This window comes from Pinus tabuliformis, chromosome 7 (genome assembly GCF_031772625.1).
Source record: "Pinus tabuliformis cultivar Carrire ecotype Pingquan chromosome 7, CPIR1, whole genome shotgun sequence".
NCBI classification, from domain to species: domain Eukaryota; kingdom Viridiplantae; phylum Streptophyta; class Pinopsida; order Pinales; family Pinaceae; genus Pinus; species Pinus tabuliformis.
Genome location: NC_142293.1, coordinates 1,741,865,796 through 1,741,888,209, shown reverse-complemented (window position 1 = coordinate 1,741,888,209; position 22,414 = coordinate 1,741,865,796). Strand labels below are relative to the sequence as shown.

Here is a 22,414-nt window from a genome sequence, read left to right as displayed (position 1 = left end):
CAGTTGTTCCCGAGAGTTTCGGCTTCTGCCCTCCGCGTCAGCTTTCCCGACAGTTCCCGGCAGTTACGGTGTCTGCCCTCTGCATCAGCTTTCCCAGCTGCCGCGCTGATCCTCCTGGCACTATCTCTGCCTCTCTACTTCTGTATTCACTACCCCTCAGTTGCAACACCAGATCATTCTCTCAACTTTCTCAGCAAACCCAGCCCTAGAAAGTCGAAATCTTGATCTCTTGGTGTGTTCTCCAAGTGACCCTCAATCCTCCTCTTATACTTTTCTCGTTGACAAATCAACGGCCGAGATTAAGTCCCTAATCAACGGCTAAGATTAGATCTGGCTTGATCCATGACTTTTTGACCATTCTAACACATTTTTATATTAATTCACATTAATATTTTAATTTACCTAAGTTTAGACTTAGGGACTCCATTAAAAATATTAATTATTTTATTATCTCCCAAACTGTTTAGAATCTCCCCAAACCCTTTCTGGGTATTGGAGATCTCATGTGCCTTAGCCTCTCCACCAAATTTCATGGCTAGAGCACATTCGATGCTATCCCAAATCAACACTCCCTCTTAGCGAGCACTGTGCTCTAGCAATACTCCTTACTGAATATTACTCTGATCATCCGCCATCGGTCCCTAATGCTAGGCCTGTTGTCCATCATCTGTGCTGCTGCATCTCGTACTGCCACGATTGCATCTATGCGACAGCTCCCTCTAGATCTGTGATGCTGCCCATGGCCCTGCCACTACCACTACTGCGTCTGCACTGCATCCCCTCTCATCATGCTGCATCGTGCTGCCCATGGCCCTGCCACTACCACTACTGCATCTGCACTGCATCCCCTCTCATCATGCTGCATCGTGCTGCCCATGGCCCTGCCACTACCACTACTGCGTCTGCACTGCATCCCCTCTCATCATGCTGCACCGCCACTGCTAACTGTTGCACTGCAACTCAATTACTAAGAAGTAAGTAACTGATCTCCCAACTCTGACATCTCTGTCAAGCTCGAGACACTCCCGATGCTGAATCTCCTTCTATCGCTGACAAGTGCTCCCTTTCTGACCTCTGCGCTACTGGAACAACGCCCTGCATCTATCACCATTACACACCTCTGTGCCATCCTACACTGGTGCAACACTCCCGTGCCTCTCGCACTGTTGCAGCCTGCTAGCCTCGCGTTTTCCTGGGAATCCTGCACTATAGCTCTCTCTGTCGCTCCATCCTCATCCGTCTCTACCGACATCCGCCAGTCCTGCTACTCCTCTTCGGGGCTCCCATAGCAAAGTATAATCCAAGAGATTGGGTACCTTGAGGATCCTACCGCTCATCTTCTGTAGTCCTCTTGACTACAGCTCGATGTCTCCCCACTTTCGCTCAAGTGCTATGTGTGCACTCATGGCACAATCATTGTCTGTCTCCACTTCCTTCTCTGCCCTTGCAGGCGCTACCTTGGTCTCGGAAGCCTCTCCCTTGCTATTCTTCCTTGGACACTGGGTCGCATAATGACCCAGCTCCCCACAGTGGAAGCATTTGACCTTGGAGAGGTCCTTCTTCTTCCGCTTTTCTTGCTTACCCTCAAATGCTAGGGCAGCATCCACCTCCTCCTCCTTCTTGATTCTGATCCCCTTGTTGTTGCTTCTCATCTTGGTCACCCTCCTGATCTCTTCTTGGCGAAGAGTCGCCCACATTTCCTCCCAATCTGGAAGGGTCGCCCTGCCCAGTATGCTCTGTACAAACACCTCCTAGTGTTTTGAGACTGCATTCAGGGCTGTTCTCACCATCAACTCTGGATCTGGTGTGGTCCCTATGGAAATTAGCTGAACTCGGATGTCCTTCAATCGACCGAGGAAGGTGTCGATTTGTTCTCCCTTCTGCATCTGGTATGACCGCAACTGATTTTCTAGGAGCATCTTCCTTTGCACAGAAGTATGCTGATACAACTTGGTCAAGGCCTCCCACATCTCCCGTGCCATATTCTTCTTGGCAATATGTGGTACTATATGATCCTTGACCCCGTCAAGAATGATACTCTTGGCCCTCGCCATTGCTTCCTCATACCTATCATTGTCAGTTGGGTCAACTGGGACCGCTATCGTCTTCAAGGCGAAGTGCTTGACATGATTTCTGTCAAGTACGGATAAGATTCTGGCCTTCCAGACTACGAAGTTTGAGGCTCCGTCCAGTCTGTCCTGGTCTCTTACTCTGTGTAGTGCCATTCCGCTGCTCTTCTACTTCCCTCCTGGAAGTTCTCGATGTGACTCCCTCTAAGCCTCGATTTCCCTCCTGGAAATCCTTCTGTCGATGTCGAGATGCCCCCTACTCTGATCGTCTGTGCAACCGCACCACTGATCTGGATTTCTCGGCTAGAAACCCTCGGTAGCAACTCCCTCCTCCTTGGCCTTGCCCTATTAGGTATTGTTCTGACAACAGTACCCCACCAGCTCCACTCTGCAACTTATCCACAGCCTCCTAAACCCCAGCAACCTGAAGGTGAGAGCTCCTAGGCTCTGCGCAGTCCCAGCACCGGCAAACTAGCTCCCTAAGCCAACTGCGTCAACCCTCCTAGCCTCTGCATGGCTCTGCGTGAGCCTGTCTTTGCCTCCCTCAGCCTCTACGCAGCCTCTTCTTGGCCCGAACTTGATGACGCAGGCACTGCATCACCCCTTCCTTGTTGTTTTGCTGCTAGGAACAACTTCTATCACTCGAAACAGTTCTTTTCTGCTATTGCTGCTCTACTCAGCTAATGTCCTCAGTTCTCCAGTGATCTGCAACCACGCTCTGATACCATGTTGAAATTTCTAAGTCTAATATTTAGAAACCCTCCATGTACTTTCTGATTTATTCCTTCCTACTTCTTCTGATTAATTAACAAGTTATTTACCATGTAAATATTGAAAATAAACACAAGTACATGCTCAACACATTACAGATCATCAACTGAAGGAAACAGAAACAAGCACACAAATGACACTGTTATTTTTGGACTAATGTCCCCAGAAAAACCCAATGCGGAAAAGCTGTTGCAGCTATCTGAGGGTTTGATTTATTAAGCAGTTTCAGAATACAATCTGGGTGCCAAATCTGGCTCACCAAACAGAGAAAAATCTCGGCAGTAGTACCTCTCCTTCAGAGATAGATGCTCTGACTGAAACCCCAGATAAACACTCCGACAGCTCCAATCTGCCCCACGAAAAACCCCAGCATCAACCTCTAAGGACTGCGTCAGCCTCTTCTTCCCTTTGCATCATCTTTCCCGGGAGTTCCGGTTGTTCTCGACAATTCCGTCTTCTGCCCTCTGCGTCAGCTTTCCCGACAATTCCAGCAGTCCCCAACAGTTCTGACAATTCCTGGCAGTTTCGGCTTCTACCCTCTTCGTCAACTTTCCCGGCAGTTCCGACTTCTGCCCTCTGCATCAGCTTTCCTGGCAGTTCCGGCTTCTGCCCTCTGCGTCAGCTTTCCCGGCTGCTGCACTGATCCTCCTAGCACTATCTCTGCCTCTCTGCTTCTGTATTCACTGCCCCTCAGCTGCAACTCCAGATCACTCTCTCAACTTTCTCAGCAAACCCAACCCCAGAAAGTCGAAATCTTGATCTCTTGGTGTGTTCTCCAAGTGACCCTCAAGCCTCCTCTTATACTTTTCTCGTTGACAAATCAATGGCCGAGATTAAGTCCCTAATCAATAGCTAAGATTAGATCTGGCTTGATCCATAACTTTTGGACCATTCTAACACAGTTTTATATTAATTCACATTAATATTTTAATTTCCCTAAGTTTAGACTTACGGGCTCCATTAAAAATATTGATTATTTTAATATCTCCCAAAATGTTTAGAATCTGCCCAAACCCTTTCTGGGTATTGGATATTTCATGTGCCTTAGCCTCTCCACCAAATTTCGTGGCTAGAGCACATCCGATGCTACCCCAAATCAACATCGATGTGTAGTAGCCTTGATGGACTAAGGCACTACTAGTGAGCAGTACGAAAGCGAAGGACCGATAGGACAAGATACGACATCAAAGTTGCAGTGAAGTTTGTCATTGTATCTTGTATACCATAGACTGTTGTATTATTCAGATTTGGTTTAATATAACAAAGGTTGGGATTGTACATATTGTACAATTTTGTTAAAAACTGTGTATATTTGTGCATACGTGATTTACTGCTTTATTTTTCCGCTATGCAAAGTAGTTTATGGTTGAGATTCTTGGTTTGGTAGTGTCAGTGATTTTAAGACACTAACCTAGACCCAAGGTCGTGGAAATTCAACATGCATTGCATGTTACTCTCTTTTAACAAGTTGTGCATGAATGTTGAGTTGCAAGGACAAGGACACTGATCCTAAAAAGGTTGAATGCCCCAAGTAAATTGATGAATATATTTACATTACTTCTAGAAGGAATTGTAGTCAGTGTTGCACATAGCGCGATAATATCGAAATTATCACGATATTATCGCCGAAATCAAGCTTGTCGATATTATCATTGGTAATTATCATGATAATTTAGTTTATCGCAATAATTTTTGGAAATTGTCATGAGTCGAACGAAAATATCACCCTGTCGCACCAAATTTCATTTTTAAGCGTTCAGATCCATTTCTCTTTTATCATTTCGGTTTTTTTCTTTCTAGGACTGAGCTTTGAGACTTATAGCAACCTTGTGACCTGACTATAACCAGCGAACAAAGGGATTTCCATAGATGTTTTTGCATTAGTTGAGTATTTGTGGAGTGGATATCTACTCCAATATACCATTTCCACATTTCTAGGTATGTAAAAAAAAAAAATCTCCTTCATTTTCTTTGTTTTTCAAGATCTAGTACACTGTTTGCAATGTTCATTAGATATACCCCTTTTTTCTCTCTTTGAATGGAGTTTGCAATGTTCATTAGATATACCCCTTTTTTCTCTCTTTGAATGGAGGATTTAATAAATATGTAGCTAGGGTATTTTAGTTAGAGAATTTTTCATGTTTTTTTAATTTTGAGGATTTGTATTCTATTTCGGAATTTCTAATTCTAAGTTCCTCTCACTTTTTTGTCCCATAGATTTACAAATTGAATTAGTGCTCTAGACTCTAGAGCAATGTTGCACGAAGCGGGAGCGAAGCGGAAGCGGAAGCGGAAGCACGGAAGCGTCATTTTCCAAAAATCTAGGAAGCGAAGCGTCCGCGGAAGCGTCTGCTATATATATATATTTTTTGCATTTATACTCAAAACAAACATCCCAAATACCAAATTAATTGTAGAAGACATGAAAACATGCATATTTTTGCATAAATCAAGATAGATATGGCATCCATGATTCCATTGTAGTTACTAGTATGTACAACAATCATCTATATTCTAGCTATTACAAACATACATCAAATTTTTAAGCATATTATAAAACATAAAACATAGAGCATATTATGATTTATCTAGCAAGTGAGCAACTGTCAACATTTGTCATGTCCAAAATTCAAATAATAATGTTTACAAAATATGTCACTTGGTCACCGCCAAGCCAAAAAGGTTCAAAATTCAAATTCACAAGTCTACAAGTCTAATGAGTAATCTATGACAAAAAGTAGTAGATTGTGAATATATCTACTAATCTCTCCTCCTTCCACCACGAATAGAACGTGGTGGCGGGCCTCCACGTGGTGGCAATGAAGAAGATGGTGCCTCTGGAAGTCGTGGCACTGAAACTGATGAAGAAGAACCCCCTGTTGTTGGTGTTGAACCATGGAACCTAGGAACCAAGGGACCAGATGAGGGAGCATCTGCTATATTTATATTTTTTTTTTGCTTTCATTTGTCACCCTAACCCAAGGTGGACCCACCCCCAACAAGCAAACTCACCTAAAATTTAAAAAAAAATTGAAAAAAAAACGATTTTCTAAATGCTTTTCCGGAAGCTTTTCTGGAAGCGTCTCGGAAGCGTCTGGGAAGCGTCTGGGAAGCGCCTGGGAAGCGCCTGGGAAGCGTCTGGGAAGCGCCGTACGAAGCGCGCTTCGGCGCTTCGGAAGCGCCAGCGCTTCCAAATTTCCAGGAAGCGTCTAAAAATTTCGGAAGCGCGCTTCGCCATTTTCGGAAGCGCGCTTCCTGGGCGCTTCCGTACGGGGCGCGCTTCGGGCCTAGGATCCGGGGGGGGGGGGCGCTTCCTGCAACATTGCTCTAGAGTCTACAGACTTGACACATGACAAGAATCAAAATGCCAAAGCCATTAGATCCAATGTGGGAGTATGGTCTACCCTAAAAGGGTCATAATAGAATGAGGTTGAATTGCAAGCTATGTGGTATTGAAATGTTGGTAGAATCAGTCATTTGAAATACCACCTTGCCAAAATACCAGGGAATGAAATGGAGATTTGCCCAGCAACCACCCCAAAAATTATCCATATTGCAAACCAATCCATTTTTCAAATGCATAAGAAGAGAGATCAAAAGGAAGAAGCAAGACTTGAGCTTGCAAATAGATCCACAAGCTTCTCAGCAGTGGGGGAAACCCAATCCTCAGGCACACCTTCTACAATGCCTGGCCCTTCAACGTCCTCACCTTTCTTCATGCCAAGATTTGTGCCTGGAAGGCAACCTTCTATTCCGTCAATGGTGAAATTGAAGGAGAAGGAAGAGGATGACAAAATTGTGGCCAAATTCTTTCTATGGAGTGACATACCATTCAACATTGCCAAGAACAACCCACTCTATCATTCCATGTTTGAACTTGTTTCCATTGTTGGTTCAGGATACAAGGCCCTTCTTATAATGACTTGAGAGGACTTATCCTTCAAGGGGAAAAGGTCTATTGCACAAGGAGATTGGTTGAGTTGAAAGAATAATGGGAGATCTCAAGATGCACTGTTATGTCAAATGGTTGGACAGATGGGAAGGGCAGGTCCATTCTGAATTTCTTGGTTAATTGTCCCAGGGGGACAATGTTTATCAAATCTATTGATGCATCTGCATATGTTAAATATGCATAATTATTATGTGAGTTATTGGATAACTTCATTTAGGAGATGGGTTTGCAGTATGTTGTCCAAGTCATTACAGAAAATGTTGCTAACTATGTTGTTGTTGGCAAGTTGCTCATGGAGAGGTATCGAACCTTATATTGGACTCCTTCTACTACCCATTGCATTGATTGAATGCTAGAGGACATGGAAAATTTTCCTTGGATCAAGGAAATTCTTGAATCGGCTGGGAGTGTTACAAAATATATTTATATCATACATTTGTTTAACACTCATGAGACAATTCACAAGGGGAAAGGAGTTGATTTGTCCTGCTATCACACGTTTTGCAACTAGCTTCATTTCTCTTCAATCTCTTCGCAATTCGATGTTGGAGTTGCAGAGGATGTTTCTCTCAGGTGAGTGGAAAAGCGGATGGGCAAGCCATAGCCCAACTTGTCACACAAAACTAGAGTTTTTGGATGGAAGTAGAGGAGTTGTGTGCTATTGATTTGGGGTAGCATCAAATGTGCTCTAGCCATGAAAGTTGGTGGAGAGGCCAAAGCACATGAGATCTCCAAGACCCAGAAATGGATTGGACAAATTGTACCTGGTTTGGGAGATATTAAAATAATTAATATTTTTAATGGAGTACCTAAGTCTAAACTTAGGAAAAATAAAATATTAATAGGTATTAATATAAAACTAGGTAGGAATTTACAGGGTAAGTTCCTCAAATAGAACACCAAAGGACACCGCTCACAAACAGATCACAGATCAATACACCAGTATTCTTGATGTGGTTAAAACCCTCAAAGAGGGAAACAGTCCACGGCCTGAGCCAACGCGGCCACTTCAGGAAATTTATTAATAAAGGAATGAAAATTTACATAAGCTTCTCTCATGAACGATTACACTACAAATGACCCTCCATGCTCTTTAAATAGAGATCATGGACCAATCAGGTGTTAAGACACAAATCAAGTGTCGGTAATACCGAGGAGAGAATGAAAGGTTGGATCACTACATATCGTGACCGTCGGATTGTAAGTTACAAAAGTACATAGTAAAGAAACACACTTTACCTAACTCTACACTAGACCAAGTTATACTTAACTATTTCCTATGTGTTGGAATATCCTAACATCCCCCCTTAAGAACAACATGGGATAGGATTGAAAGATGTACAAATATGACACAATAGGAGAAGAAAGGAGGCATTAGAGCCTATCCCCCTTAGTGACAACTTCCTGAACTCCAACCATAAATCGAAGTTTAGTAAACTTCGCCTTTGTGAGAGCCTTTGTAAAGATGTCTGCAACTTGATCATCTGTTGAACAATATTGCACTTCAAAACATGGTCATGAATGAGCTTTCTGATGAAATGCATGTGCAGTTCAATGTGTTTGTTGCGCTGATGTTGGACAGGATCTTTGCATAGTTGAATGGCACTTTGATTATCACACCAAAGTGTAGTCAGATGCTGCTGCTGAAAGCCAAACTCTGACAGGATCTGACGAAGCCACAGAGCTTCCTTACTAGCTTCTATGGCACCACGATACTCTGCTTCTGCTGAAGAAAGATAAATGGCACTTTGTTTCTTGCAAGCCCATGTAATAGGTCCTGAACCAAGAGTGAACACATAACCTGCAGTAGACTTCCGATCATCAGGGTCACCAACCCAATCAGAATCAGTGAAACCAACCAATAGAGGAGATGCTTCTGCACTGTAATGAATCCCAAACTGAATTGTACCTCGAACATAACGAAGTATTCTTTTAGCTGCTTTCCAATGACTTTCATGTGGGTTTTGCATAAACCGAGCAATAAGGCCAACAGCAAAGGAAAGGTCAGGACGAGTATGGGTCAGATACAAAAGTTTTCCTACAAGTTGACGGTATAAGGTAATTTGGACACTATCACGTTGTCCTCCAGCAAACCATAAGTTCCCAATCTCGTCCATAGTTGGTCTTCTCTCACACTACCCTCCAGCAGTCCACGAAAGACCAAGTCCTCAATGTGTCCTCGCCTACGACACCATCAATCCATCATCCAAGGGTCCATCTACAACTCACCTTGTTGTTGTCCTCTTGCCTTCCAATCTGATGTGCCTGTTGTCACCTTGGCTGCTTGGTAGGCCTCCCAACAATCTAAGTGGGCACCTCCAAACAACTCCTAAGGTTTCTTCATGCTACCCAAATCACTCTGGAAACTATCACTATCTAGGGCATCTAACCATGAGATATGCACTCTCCTTATTGGCTTCCACTGGAAGCCTTTATCTGATCCAAATATTGGTCACTTCTTGACCCAACACCCCTCCAAAAACATTGTTGTAATGATGTTTGACTTCGTTGTTATGACAGTTCTGGTTAGGGCATGTGCTGCCACCCTAACTCCACCTAACAGTCAGCAAACAAGCCCTTTCAGGGCTATGGCATACCTTAACAAGGCACCTCCTTTGCCACGTTGCCTCTTTTAGAGGCTAGTCTACCCTTGACAGCCCTACGCAGCTCTTGATTGTGTGCTAAGGCCTACGGCCTAGCACAACAGTCCTCCTGTAGCACCAACCCTCTCTAAACAATGCCCAAAAACCTTCCAAACAACAATGTCTTGCTCCTTAGGAACTCGTCCTAGCTGCCTACAAACCTGGCCCTTGAAACAGCGATAAATTAGCCCAAAACAGTCTTACTTACCTCAACTCCTCGGCCTCCTGTAGTAGACTTCTGACCCTTTACTTTGTAATATTCCTAATTAGCTATGGCTAATTGGAATATTCAATTTTGTTCAATTTTTGCCTTCTATAGTTATTTGTAAATAAAAAGTAAGGGGGAACATAACTCACTTTAGAATAAAAAGTCACTTCCTAGATAGCACAACGTTGTGACTTAAAGGGGAGCCAAGGGGGCCAAAGGGGGACACAGAAATGGAGCCCACGCAAACACATGGAGGAACTGCGCAGGAGGAAAAGCACACGTGGCAAGAGGGGAATCACGCAGGAGGAGGTGAGCCTAGGGAGTGTGGGAGGCAGAGGCTATAAATAGACAGGAGCCCCCTCATTTTGGATCGTTCAGTTATGTGCATTTTGAGCTAGTCGTTTCGACATCTGAGCACGTTGGCTGTTTAGCTGGTCTGTAGCACTGTTTAGTGCATTGAGTGTCTCCGTTCGGAGATCTCACCCTTAGCCCCGAGGGACTTCAAGTGCCTGCTCGGGCAAGGTATTTCCATCAGTATTTCAGCAGTGGTTTTATTATCATTTCAGCAGCAGTTTCATCAGCTTTTTGGAGGACTGCGCAACACTTGGAGAGGGACGCAGTTCTTTTTGGTTGCAGTGCTGGATTGGGGTTTGCAGGTGGATTTATGCTGGGAGATTGAGCAGGGGTTCAGCTCTTGTCTCATTGGAGGTTTTTGGCAGGGTTTCTGGCAGTGTTTCAGGCAGAGTTTAGAGGGGTTTCCTTCAGTGGCAGCGCAGGGCATTAAGGAACTGCGCAGAACCCCAAGAGGGTGTTTTTCGGGGGTCGGCCATTCCAGGAAAGCTTTTTGGGTTTTTCTGGGTTTCTTGAGTAGAGACCGAATCCAGAGTTTCAGCTTTTTCCGATGAGGGGAGCAACCCCAAATCATCATTTGTTTTCTAGCAGCATTAGCAACACAGCAACAACATCCACGCAGAGAGGCCATTCTTGTCATTCTGAGAGTATTTCTTCACTTGCCTTGTGCAAGTTGAGGTGCCATATGTCTGATCACCTCTTGTACTCATTTTATTGCTCAGTATAATAGAATGGCTTAGCCTTTCTTGCTGCATTTCTTGTGTATCTGCTTATATTTCCAGTTTACATTATTATATGCTATTCCACTGTTATTTTATCACTTCTGGGTTATTATATCATTTGCACATATTTGGTTGGGATTTTTGTTGGGTTTTGAGGAATATTCCAGGCTAGGGATATTACAGTGGTATCAGAGCATAGATCTGGCTCAGCTTGTGGAGCTAGCAATCTATGACACCGGGGGAAAAACCCTACATTTGTTATAGAGGTAGGAGATACAGAGACACTGGACGTAGGTTGGAGAATACCTACGGAGAGGGAGACTGTGTTCCTGTGGTGGACCCAGAACAGGAGGAGCCTGTGGCAGACATAGAACAAAGAGAGCCAGTAGTGGACGCAGAACAGATGACCGACGAGGACGAGAAGAGATTTGCGGATATGCTCCTCAAATCAGTGCAGGATCTGTCGAGGTAGATTGAGGTGATGGGGCAGAGATTCACGTCAGTAGAGGCTAGACAACGTGAGAGCCCACGAGTTTTTCAGATTGGTGAGGGATCAAGTGCATCCCATCACTTGCCAGAGTAGCGTGGTACTGCGCAGCAGGTGGCCTCACATGCCCCTACATGCTCTACCATGCCCACTTTCTTAGGAGCAGACACGGGGGTCGTAGCCCAACAGGAGGCAGAGCCCGGACATATGGGCGATTATTTTGCAGAGTACCAGGCCTATGGGCAGGAGTTCAGGGAAGCCCTCTCATTCAGAGATTTTGTTCAACTCCAGCAGAATAGCAGACACCGCGACCATCACAGAGGATACCGGCATTACCATGATGGCAATACCCACTGTGTAGTGAGTAGATTCCACTTGCCTACGTTTGATGGCTCATCAAACAGTTCGGCAAAGTCTTGGGTGGAGAAGCTGGACATTTATTTCCAGCTTAACCAGATGTCGGAGGTAGAGGCCATTAAGGTGGCAACATTGCATTTGGATGGCGAGGCCCAGGATTGGTGGTTTCATGGGATGGTTAGACTGGGGCACTCCACAGTGACGACCTATGCCGAGTTTACCAGGAGACTGATGGAGCGATTTGATCGAAGGAACCCAGAGCAGCATTTTGTTGAGCTGACGAGGCTCAAGCAGACAGGGAGCCAAGAGACCTACATTGCAGATTTCTTGAGGGTCTCCGTGATGGTGCCAGACCTATCCACGGCACAGAGGGTCTATATGTATGTTGAGGGGTTAGCAGAGCCACTTCGGGGTTTAGTCCGATCCACTAGACCAGCCACACTCTAGGACGCTATCAGCAGGACCCAGGACTTACAGGATGTCTTACCCAGGACCCGGACATCTTACCCCCAGAGACAGACTTTCCAGTCTAAGGGGAAGGATGTGAGGATTCCTCCTCCCAAGGGGAATCTAGGATGAGTACAGCTTGACGACGATGCTAGCCGGGAGCTGAAGAAGAAGCGGTTGTGCTTCACCTATTAGGAGCCATGGGCACTAGGACATAGATCTGCTGCTGGCAAAGCACATTTTATTGAGGTCTTCTCCGAGAGCAGTGGAGAAGAGGATGACGAGGAGGATGTGGAGGCAGGAGATAGCCATACCATACAGGGACCTTTGCCACCTCCACCACCACCAGCAGGTGGTGCATCTTTTGCACCCACCGGAGGGGCCCTTGCAACGTTGCGGGGAGTTCCCAAGTATCTGACGCTATGCGTACGAGGGACAGTACGTGGCCAGCACGTATCAGTTTTGGTTGACAGTGGGGCAACCCACAACTTCATCAATGCACAAATGGTTGAGCGGAGAGGTATTCAGACAGAGAGCTTCGATGGGTTTTTAGTATTGGTCCCAGGAGATCAGACCATGACGTGTGCTCGTTATGTTCCGGAGCTTTCGATGACAATGGGCATCTACACATTGACTGACCACTTTTTCGTGGTCGATATTCCGGACACCAACATGATACTGGGTGTCCAGTGGCTTATTACTCTAGGGAAGGTCACGACGGATTAGAAGACCCTAGAGATGGAGTGGGATGATGAGAAGACACGGGGACAGCACAAATATCCGCCCCAGACTGTGTCGGCTCATCGGATGGAGGCAGCCTTCCGGAAGGGAGACAGAGTGGGTAGTGGAGCTGCGTGCATCAGAGGCAGGGACTACAGGCAGATGGTACATCCAAAGATCCAGTCCATCCTTGATCGGTATGCCATAGTGTTTGGAGGGATTCCACCAGGACAGCCACCGAATCGGGGGTTTGAGCACACTATCGAGCTTGAGCAGGGCATCCAGGCAGTGATCACCACCCCTATAGGCACCCCAAGGCCTATCGGGACGAGATTGAGCGGGCTATCCAGGAGTTGCTGGCACTTGGGCACATTCGTCCGAGCACGAGTCCTTTTGCTTCTTCTATGGTGTTGGTGAAGAAGAAGGACGGTACATTGAGGATGTGCATTGACTACAGGGCCCTAAACAAGAAGACCCTGAAGAACAAGTACCCCATACCCAGGATCGATGAGTTGATGGATGAGTTGAGGGGAGCACGATTCTTCTCAAAGATTGATTTGAGATCTGGGTACCATCAGATTCGCGTGAGGGAGCAGGATATTCCCAAGACCGCCTTCAGGTGTCACTATGGGCACTTTGAGTTCTTGGTGATGCCTTTTGGGCTAACCAACGCCCCAGCTACATTTCAGTCCTGCATGAATCACATCTTCTGTAGTCATTTGAGGAAGTTTGTGTTGGTATTCTTCGATGATATTCTCATTTACAGCAGGACTTGGGAGGAGCATCTCCAACACATTGAGACAGTATTGTGTATCTTACAGGAGCAGCAGTTCTATGCCAAACTCTCCAAGTGTGAGTTTGGGTTGACGGAGATGTTGTATCTGGGACACATCATAGGGGTGGATGGAGTGAGGGTCCACGAGGAGAAGATCAAGGCCATCAGGGAATGGCCAGAGCCGAGAAACGTGACGGAACTTCGAGGATTCATTGGCATTTGCACTTACTACCGAAAGTTCGTCAAAGGTTTCTCACAGCTTGTTGCACCCCTGACAGATTTGACGAAGAAGGGGGCATTCAGTTGGTCAGATACAGTGCAGCGAGCCTTTGACAGGCTCAAGGAGGTTATGAGCAGCTGCCCAGTGCTTGCATTGCCAGATTTTACGCAGCCATTTGTCTTGGAGTGTGATGCGTCGGGAGAGGGGATCAGCGCAGTATTGATGCAGGGAGGTCACCCTATAGCATTTGAGAGCCGGAAGCTCCTTCCACACAAGAGGTTGTATTCTATATACGACAAGGAGATGCTAGCCATCATGCATGCATTGGCTAAGTACCGGCAATATTTGGTAGGCAACAGGTTCAGGGTGAGGACTGATCACAACAGCCTCAAGTTCTTTTTGGAGCAGAAGCAGCTACAGGAGAGGCAACAGAAGTGGATTAGTAAGATCCAAGCATATGACTTTGACATTGAGTATGTCAAGGGTAAGAACAACGTGGTAGCAGATGCCCTTTCACGTAGACCAGCCACGTTGTCTCTTATGAGCTTGGATACAGATTGGAGGGCTCGACTCTTAGTAGAGTACTCCAAGGACAGGTTTGCATGCGAGGTTCTGGATGGGCAGGTGGCAGATGACAGGTACAGGGTGGTCGATGAGATCATCTATTACAGGGACCAGATCTTCTTGACTGAGGGGTCTCAGCTCAAGAAGAAGGTACTCCAGGCATCACACGATTCACCTTTGGCAGGACATCAGGGGTTTACCAAAACCTACAGGGCCATTAGGGAGAGGTTCTCATGGAAGGGCCTCAAGGAGGATGTGCTCCAGCACATCCGGGAGTGTGATGTTTGCTAGAGGAACAAGGGAGAGATGAGCCATCCTGCAGGTTTATTACAGCCTCTTCCCATTCCGGAGGGGAAATGGGAGAGAATTTCGATGGACTTCATCACAGGGTGGCCCACGGTACAGAGCAAGGATTGTATCTTTGTCGTTGTTGATCGACTGACAAAGTATGCACATTTCTTTGCCATATCCGCACACTATACAGCAGCACAGGTGGCCGAGCTGTTCTTCAGGGAGATCTTCAAGCTATATGATCCTCCTAAGACCATCGTCAATGACAGGGACAACCATTTCATGGGCGGGTTTTGGCAGGAGCTTTTCCGATTGGTGGGGACAGAGTTGACACCGAGTACCAGCTATCACCCACAGACGGATGGGCAGACGGAGATAGTTAACAAGTGGTTGGAAGGCTACTTGCGTAACTATGTCAGTGGGCAGTGGCGAGCATGGCTGAAGTGGCTGCATCTGGGGGAGTACTGCTACAATACTTCACATCACATGTCCATTGGTATGTCACCATTCTATGCCTTATATGGGTATCATCCTTTATCTTTTGTCGACGTGATGTTTGGTGATAGCAGGGCTCCTAGAGCCAAGATTTGGATCCAAGAGAGTCAGGATATCCTCCGAGCTCTCAAGGATAACATGGCTACAGCATAGAACCAGCAGAAGCTGTATGCCGACAGGGGTCGGGTGGAGAGGCAGTTCGAGGTGGGAGACATGGTCTACCTACGATTACAGCCATACCGACAGTCATCGCTGAAGCAGAAGGGGGCTGAGAAGCTCAAACCCGCTTTTATGGGCCATACAGGGTGATACGCAGGATTGGACAGGTTGCATATGAGTTGGAGCTGCCCCAAGGCAGCAAGATTCATAACATTTTTCATGTATCATGCCTGAAGAAGGCATTGGGGCAGCAAGTGACTGTGACAGATGAGCTACCACCCATGGATGATGAGGGGCATTTGGTATTGCAGCCGGAGGCTATCATTAACACTAGGGAGAGGCAGCTGCGGAGCGGGACGGTCCGGGAATTCTTGGTGAGGTGGAAGAATTTGCCGGATGAGGATGCCACTTGGGAGAGTGAGAAGATCTTACAGCATCCATCACTTCAGTTGCTCGAGGACAAGCAACATTTTGCCGGGCGAGACTGTAATATTCCTAATTAGCTATGTCTAATTGGAATATTCGATTTTGTTCAATTTTTGCCTTTTATAGTTATTTGTAAATAAAAAGTGAGGAAGGGGGAACATAACTCACTTTAGAATAAAAAGTCACTTCCTAGGTAGCACAACGTTGTGACTTAAAGGGGAGCCAAAGGGGCCAAAGGGGGATGCAGAAATGGAGCCCACGCAAACACATGGAGGAACTGCGCAGGAGGAAAAGCACACGTGGCAAGAGGGGAATCACGCAGGAGAAGGTGAGCCTAGGGATTGTGGGAGGCAGAGGCTATAATATAGACAGGAGCCCCCTCATTTTGGATCATTCAGTTACGTGCATTTTGAGCTAGTCGTTTCGACTTCTGAGCACGCTAACTGTTTAGCTGGTCTGCAGCACTGTTTAGTGCATTGAGTGTCTCCATTCGGAGATCTCACCCTTACCCCTGGGGGACTTCGAGTGCCTGCTCAGGCAAGGTATTTCCATCAGTATTTCAGCACTGGTTTTATTATCATTTTAGCAGCAGTTTCATCAGCTTTTTGGAGGACTACGCAGCACTTGGAGAGGGACGCAGTTCTTTTTGGTTGCAGTGCTGGATTGGGGTTTGCAGGTGGATTTATGCTGGGAGATTGAGTAGGGGTTCAGCTCTTGTCTCATTGGAGGTTTTTGGTAGGGTTTCTGGCAGTGTTTCAGGCAAAGTTTAGAGGGGTTTCCTTCGGTGGCAGCGCAGGGCATTGAGGAACTGCGTAGAATCCCAAGAGGGTGTTTTTCGGGTTTCGGCCATTCCAGGAAAGCTTTCTGGGTTTTTCTGGGTTTCTTGAGTAGAGCCTGAATCCAAAGTTTCAGCTTTTTCCGAGGAGGGGAGCAGCCCCAAATCATCATTTGTTTTCTAGCAGCAGTAGCAGCACAGTAGCAGCATCCACGCAGAGAGGCCATTCTTGTCATTTTGAGAGTATAGCTTCACTTGCCTTGTGCAAGTCGAGGTGCCATATGTCTGATCACCTCTTGTACTCATTTTATTGCTCAGTATAATAAAATGGCTTAGCCTTTCTTGTTGCATTTCTTGTGTATCTGCTTATATTTCCGGTTTACATTAGTATATGTTGTTCCACTGTTATTTTATCACTTCTAGGTTATTATATCATTTGCACATATTTGGTTGGGATTTTTGCTGGGGTTTGAGGAATATTCTAGGCTAGGGATATTACATACTTCCACGCTGTCCAAGACCCTTCTTTAATGCATCTAGATCAGAGCTCCCTCTCTCCACCGAGTTCTTCTTCTTGGAGGATATCTTGCACTCTCTTGGATGCCTAAACAACATCAATTCACCTCTTATTTATACCAAACAAGAGGGCTCAACGTCACATTTGAAGTGACACATGCATTGGCTCTAGGGTCTGTCAACTTCAAAAATCAATATCTCTCTAATGACAACTCGGATTCGGACGATTTTCATTGCATTAGAATCGTCTATCCAAGCACTATCATTCTCATCCATCACATGTCGTAAATCCATCAATGTTTTGTCCCAAATATCGATGGGTACCAAAACCCCATACTTGGGTTCCAAGCCCACAAGCTGCCCTTGTGGCGCTTTGTCCTCCAAACCCTGAACCCTAGGGCTTGGAGTACCTCCCAAGCTACACAAATCAACAATCCCTCTTAGCGAGGGAGGTACTTCCAAGACTAGGAAGTAAGCATCATCATCCGGCGACACTAGCCCATCTCACATCCATCACTGCAGCATACCCTATAGAATGAATCCGACAATCTCGACAGTGCCTCTGCCTCATCATATCCGAACCTAAAGATCCAAAACCTCCATAGGGCTGCTCCCTCTAAGGCTAAATTCCCTCTGAGCCTACACGATCTCCACTAGATCAGTCCTGCAAGCACTCATCCTCCTAGATCGAATACCACTTGTGCAAATCCCTCCAATCTCGGATATGCAACATCACGATCCGATGAAGACACTAGCCTGCCAACCTGTAGTCCATCACATGAAGCCATGTCGATCAACCTGATCTCGTCCATGCCAAAGAAACCCTCAAGCTCTCCCAACCATCCATGACATGACATAGGAAGTCCACGATCTACAAACCGCCACACAAGATACTGAAGTGCACCAGGTTCACCACCAATCCACCAAAACTCCTAGCACATCTCATCATGTAGTCTATCGAGACCACATCTCCACGTCTCCAACTGAACCCTCTGCTCCATGATCCAGACACCCACAACTCCCTCTGAGTTGCTTCGTTGTGCACACTCTGATTCACTTACTTCCAAAGTTGCTCAGACACACTCAAATACCATGTTGAATTTCCACGACCTTGGGTCTAGGTTAGAGACTTAAAATCACTGACGCTACCAAACCAAGAATCTCAACCATAAACTACTTTGCACAGCGGAAATATAAAGCAGTAAATCACATATGCACAGAACATAGACAACTTTTTAATTTTTCAACCCAACTTCATTATATTAACAACATATAATACAACAGTCTAGGGCTCCCGTACTAGGGATAATGGCCCTTAGTACAAGATACAAAACTGGGACTTGGTGTCAGTCCATCGACAACCAATCTGTCCTCAACAAGACACTCTGACCATATGGCTAATGTAGCACGCTCTCTCAGCTCCTCTCGGTCTACCTTCTACCCAGTCCTTCGGCTCCCGATCTGCAGCTCCTGCCTCTATCAATGCTCCAAGTCCATCTAGCCATTGAATCTTGGTTATCCAATCAGCTCTCTAGTTGTGCCTTCGTCCATCAAGGCCACAACATATCGAGACTCCTGTCAAGTTGTTCACAGCTACAGTTGTGAACAACTCTCAACTGCCCACTGTTGCTTCTCAACTACTTAGGCACTTTAGCCCACTATGGTCTTTCTGCACTGCTCCAATGAAGACCAACATAGGCCACGAAGGGTTGCCACCTATCACTGGAAGATGTCCATCTCCCACAATGAACACGGGCTAGGATGAATGCCCATAATCTGCTGTAGAAGTCCTTCTCCACACACAAGTCTCGACTCTCAGGCTCCACAGCTCCTTTGGTTCTTCAACCCTTGAGCTCAACAACTACCTCTCTCACAACTACCTTTGTCCATCAAGGTGTTGCTCACTGGGCTCCAACTTGCACACTATCACGTTGTCCTCTAGCAAACCATAAGTGCCCAATCTCATCCACAGTTGGTCTTCTCTCACGCTGCCCTACAACAGTCCACGAGAGACCAAGTCCTCAATGTGTCCTGACTCCTCGCCTAGGACACCATCAATCCATCATCCAAGGGTCCATCTGCAACTCACCTTGATGTTGTCCTCTTGCCTTCCAATCTGATGTGCCTGTTGTCACCTTGTTTGCTTGGTAGGCCTCCCAACAATCCACGTGGCCACCTCCAAACAACTCCTAAGGTTTCTTCATGTTGCCCAACAACTGATCCACGCAAGAGTCAACACTTTGACCTAATACACGGCAACCTCTTACTCCAAGTTTGCTGCCCAAATCACTGTGGAAACTATCACTAGTATAGGGCATCTAACCATGAGATCTGCCCTCTCCTTATTGACTTCCACTGGTTGCCTTTAACTGATCCAAATACTGGTCACTTCTTGACCCAACAACCCTCCAAAAACATTGTTGTAATGATGTTTGATTCGTTGTTGTGACAATTCTAGTTAGGGCATGTGCTGCCACCCTAACTCCACCAAACAGTCAGTAAACAAGCCCTTTCAGGGCTACGGCATACCTTAAGAAGGCACCTCCTTTGCCACGCTGCCTCTTTTAGAGGCTAGTCTACCCTTGACAGCCCTACGCAGCTCTTGATTGTGTGCTAAGGCCTACGGCCTAGCACAATAGTCCTCCTGTAGCACCGGCCCTCTCCAAACAATGCCCAAACACCTTCCAAACATCAACGTCTTTCTCCTTAGGAACTCGGCCTTGCTGCCTGCAAACTCAGCCCTTGAAACAATAATAAATTAGCCCAAAACAATCTTACTTACCTCAGCGCCTCAGCCTCCTGCAGCAGACTTAGGACCCTTTACTTCCATGCTATCCAAGACCCTTCTTTGTTGCGTCTAGATCGGAGCCCCCTCTCTCCACCAAGTTCTTCTTCTTGGAGGATATGTTGCACTCTCTTGGATGCCTAAACAACATCAATTCACCTCTTATTTATACCAAACAAGAGGGCTCAACGTCACATTTGAACTGACACATCCATTGGCCCTCAAGTCGCCCTACTTGACAACCAAAGTAATTTGTCAACTTCAAAAATCAATATCTCTCTAATGACAACTCGGATTCGGATGATTTTCGTTGCGTTAGAATCGTCTTTCAAAGCACTATTATTCTCATCCATCAATGTTTTGTCCCAAATCTCGATGGGTACCAAATACCCATACTTGGGTTCCAAGCCCACAAGCTTCCCTTGTGGCGTTTTGTCCTCCAAACCCTGAACCCTAAGGCTTGGAGTACCTCCCAAGCTACACAAATCAACAGACAGGCCTTTCATGGAGGAGGCACCTGAGTGGTTGGAGCAAGAGGGTGAGGAGAAGGAGGAGGAGGAGGATGCTCCACTTATAGGAGAGACATATTTAGAGCAAGGGGAGGATGTTGAATTTGAGAGTGTGTCAAAGATACAGCCACTGCAACCACGACCACCTGCACAAAGACTGACAACTAGGAGAAGAGGTGGAAGACATCCCACTTCATCTTCCACATTTTCCCAAAGAGTTTCACCTTCCACTTTAGGCTCAGGCACAGCATGCCCACCTACTGCTTCTAGAGGAAGAATGACACTAGTGACCTTTGCCCGTAAAAGGGGTAGAGGGAATCGTTGAAACTTGACATTTTAGTGCATCATGATTAGCCTTGTAGGCTTGTAGTATCTAGATGCCTCATGATGATCATCTCATGAGACACACCATTTTGTTTAGATGCAATTTTCTTTCATCTTATTAAGACTTGTGACTCAGGAGAGTCTAGACAGATATCATATTTCAATATCAATGTTTGATGTACCACTTGACATCTTATACATTTTATATAGTAGTTTTATCTTCATATTTATGTGACAATGTGTTTATTTGATGTTGATGTTGCTTTAGAAGTTTAAAAAATTGAAAAAAATGAGTATTTTTTTATTTTTTTAAGTTTCCCAATAATTTCCCCGATATTGCCTATAATTACAATTTTGGAGCCCTGGTGATAACTTGCTGATAATGATAAATGTAACATTGATTACAGTTCCATGAAACTGACTCTAAAGTTTGAACAAAATCTAAAATGAAATCATCCTAGTCAACAAACAATAAAAACTGGTGATAGTTCAGAATGGTAATTGAAATTGCACTATCCTATATCAATCCTATTTAAAATTGTACCATTCTATATAATGAAAAATTATATCAATTAACTTACCTCTGCAAGATCCTGCACTGTTGGTACTTTTCCTAGAAGTTTCTTGTACACAACCCTTGGAAAATGTAACTCCAAAATATGACCATTATAGATAGCTAAGCCAAGAAGAATTCCAACCAATTCAAATTCCACAAAGGCATCCCATGGAGGAGAGTTGAACCAGAATAACCGTGTATCCTCATTGTAATAAAACATGCCATACTGCACAATTCAATTCAATGAAAAAGATACCTTAAAGATACGACATCGATGCATTAGAATGGGTTAAAGGTTGCCTTTATTATTTATTTATTTGAAATATCAAAGTAAAATGAGTTGAATTCTAGTTTGTTTTTGTATTGGTGAAAATAAAAACATAACAACCTTTGGGTCGAAAATATCTCTCACGAGTAATTGGAAAAACTCCTTTTGTACACCACCTTCATCAATCCCTTCTTCTCCTATAAATTGAACCTGTAACAAGCATGGCAATCAATGAAAAAGTACTTTTAGGTGCAAGAAAACACTAACACTTTTATAACTAATGAAACTCTCCTACATTACATTATATATTTTGAATCACAACTTCTACTCTGAATAAATAAATAGTAATTAAAAATTAAGAAAAGATCAGGTTAATAAAAGGGCATGATGTTGCGCCTGGAGTATGCCCTAAAAGTGCTTCTGCTTGGCTAAGATCCCGTCTTCCTCGGAAGTAAGGAAACCGGTTAACAGCCCATGACCCAGAAGCATCTTGGCAGGTGGCATGGTTTTCCTTGAATAACAGTGATGAGTCAACCTACATTTGCAGATAGCAGAGAGTGATGGATGTCATCACTGCTGGTTTGACAACTGAGTTATGATAGGTTTTCCCACTGTTTAAAAAAATGGCATGATGTTAGCAAAAAGGCACCCGCTTAGGTTATTTATACAGGGCCTGTCATTGTAATTTTCCATCAACTTATTCATTCATTTGCATACATCAAATCTATATATATATATATATATTGTCTCAAAACATTAATAAAATAATTTAAAGCTTGTCCACTTCATCTGGTATTAGAGCTGGTTGTCATCTGGACTGTACAGCCATTAGGACACCACCCCGGCCACCTGCTGTAGTTGTCATACAATCATCATCATACATTGCCACCATACCTTCGCTGCTTGTTGCCGCCGTCATACCTTGCCACTACTGCCAAATCACAACTCATACAGCTGCGATTTTATATAGTTGTTGTACATCTCAACAAAGCCGCCATACAGATCGCAGCAGCCATGCATATCAG

The 22,414-nt window shown here is 45.2% G+C and overlaps 1 protein-coding gene across 1 annotated transcript in view; it reads right to left on the bottom strand.

Annotated features, from left to right (window-relative positions):
• The window catches only part of LOC149255293 (uncharacterized), a 214,162-nt gene that overhangs the window by 158,345 nt on the left and 33,403 nt on the right, over window positions 1-22,414 (bottom strand). Inside the window, exons 3-4 of the mRNA XM_089460450.1 lie at window positions 21,510-21,599; window positions 21,147-21,347 (exon numbers count right to left, since the gene is read on the bottom strand). Coding sequence (XP_089316576.1) covers window positions 21,147-21,347; window positions 21,510-21,599 — 291 coding nt within the window. The remainder of the gene's footprint in view (window positions 1-21,146; window positions 21,348-21,509; window positions 21,600-22,414) is intronic.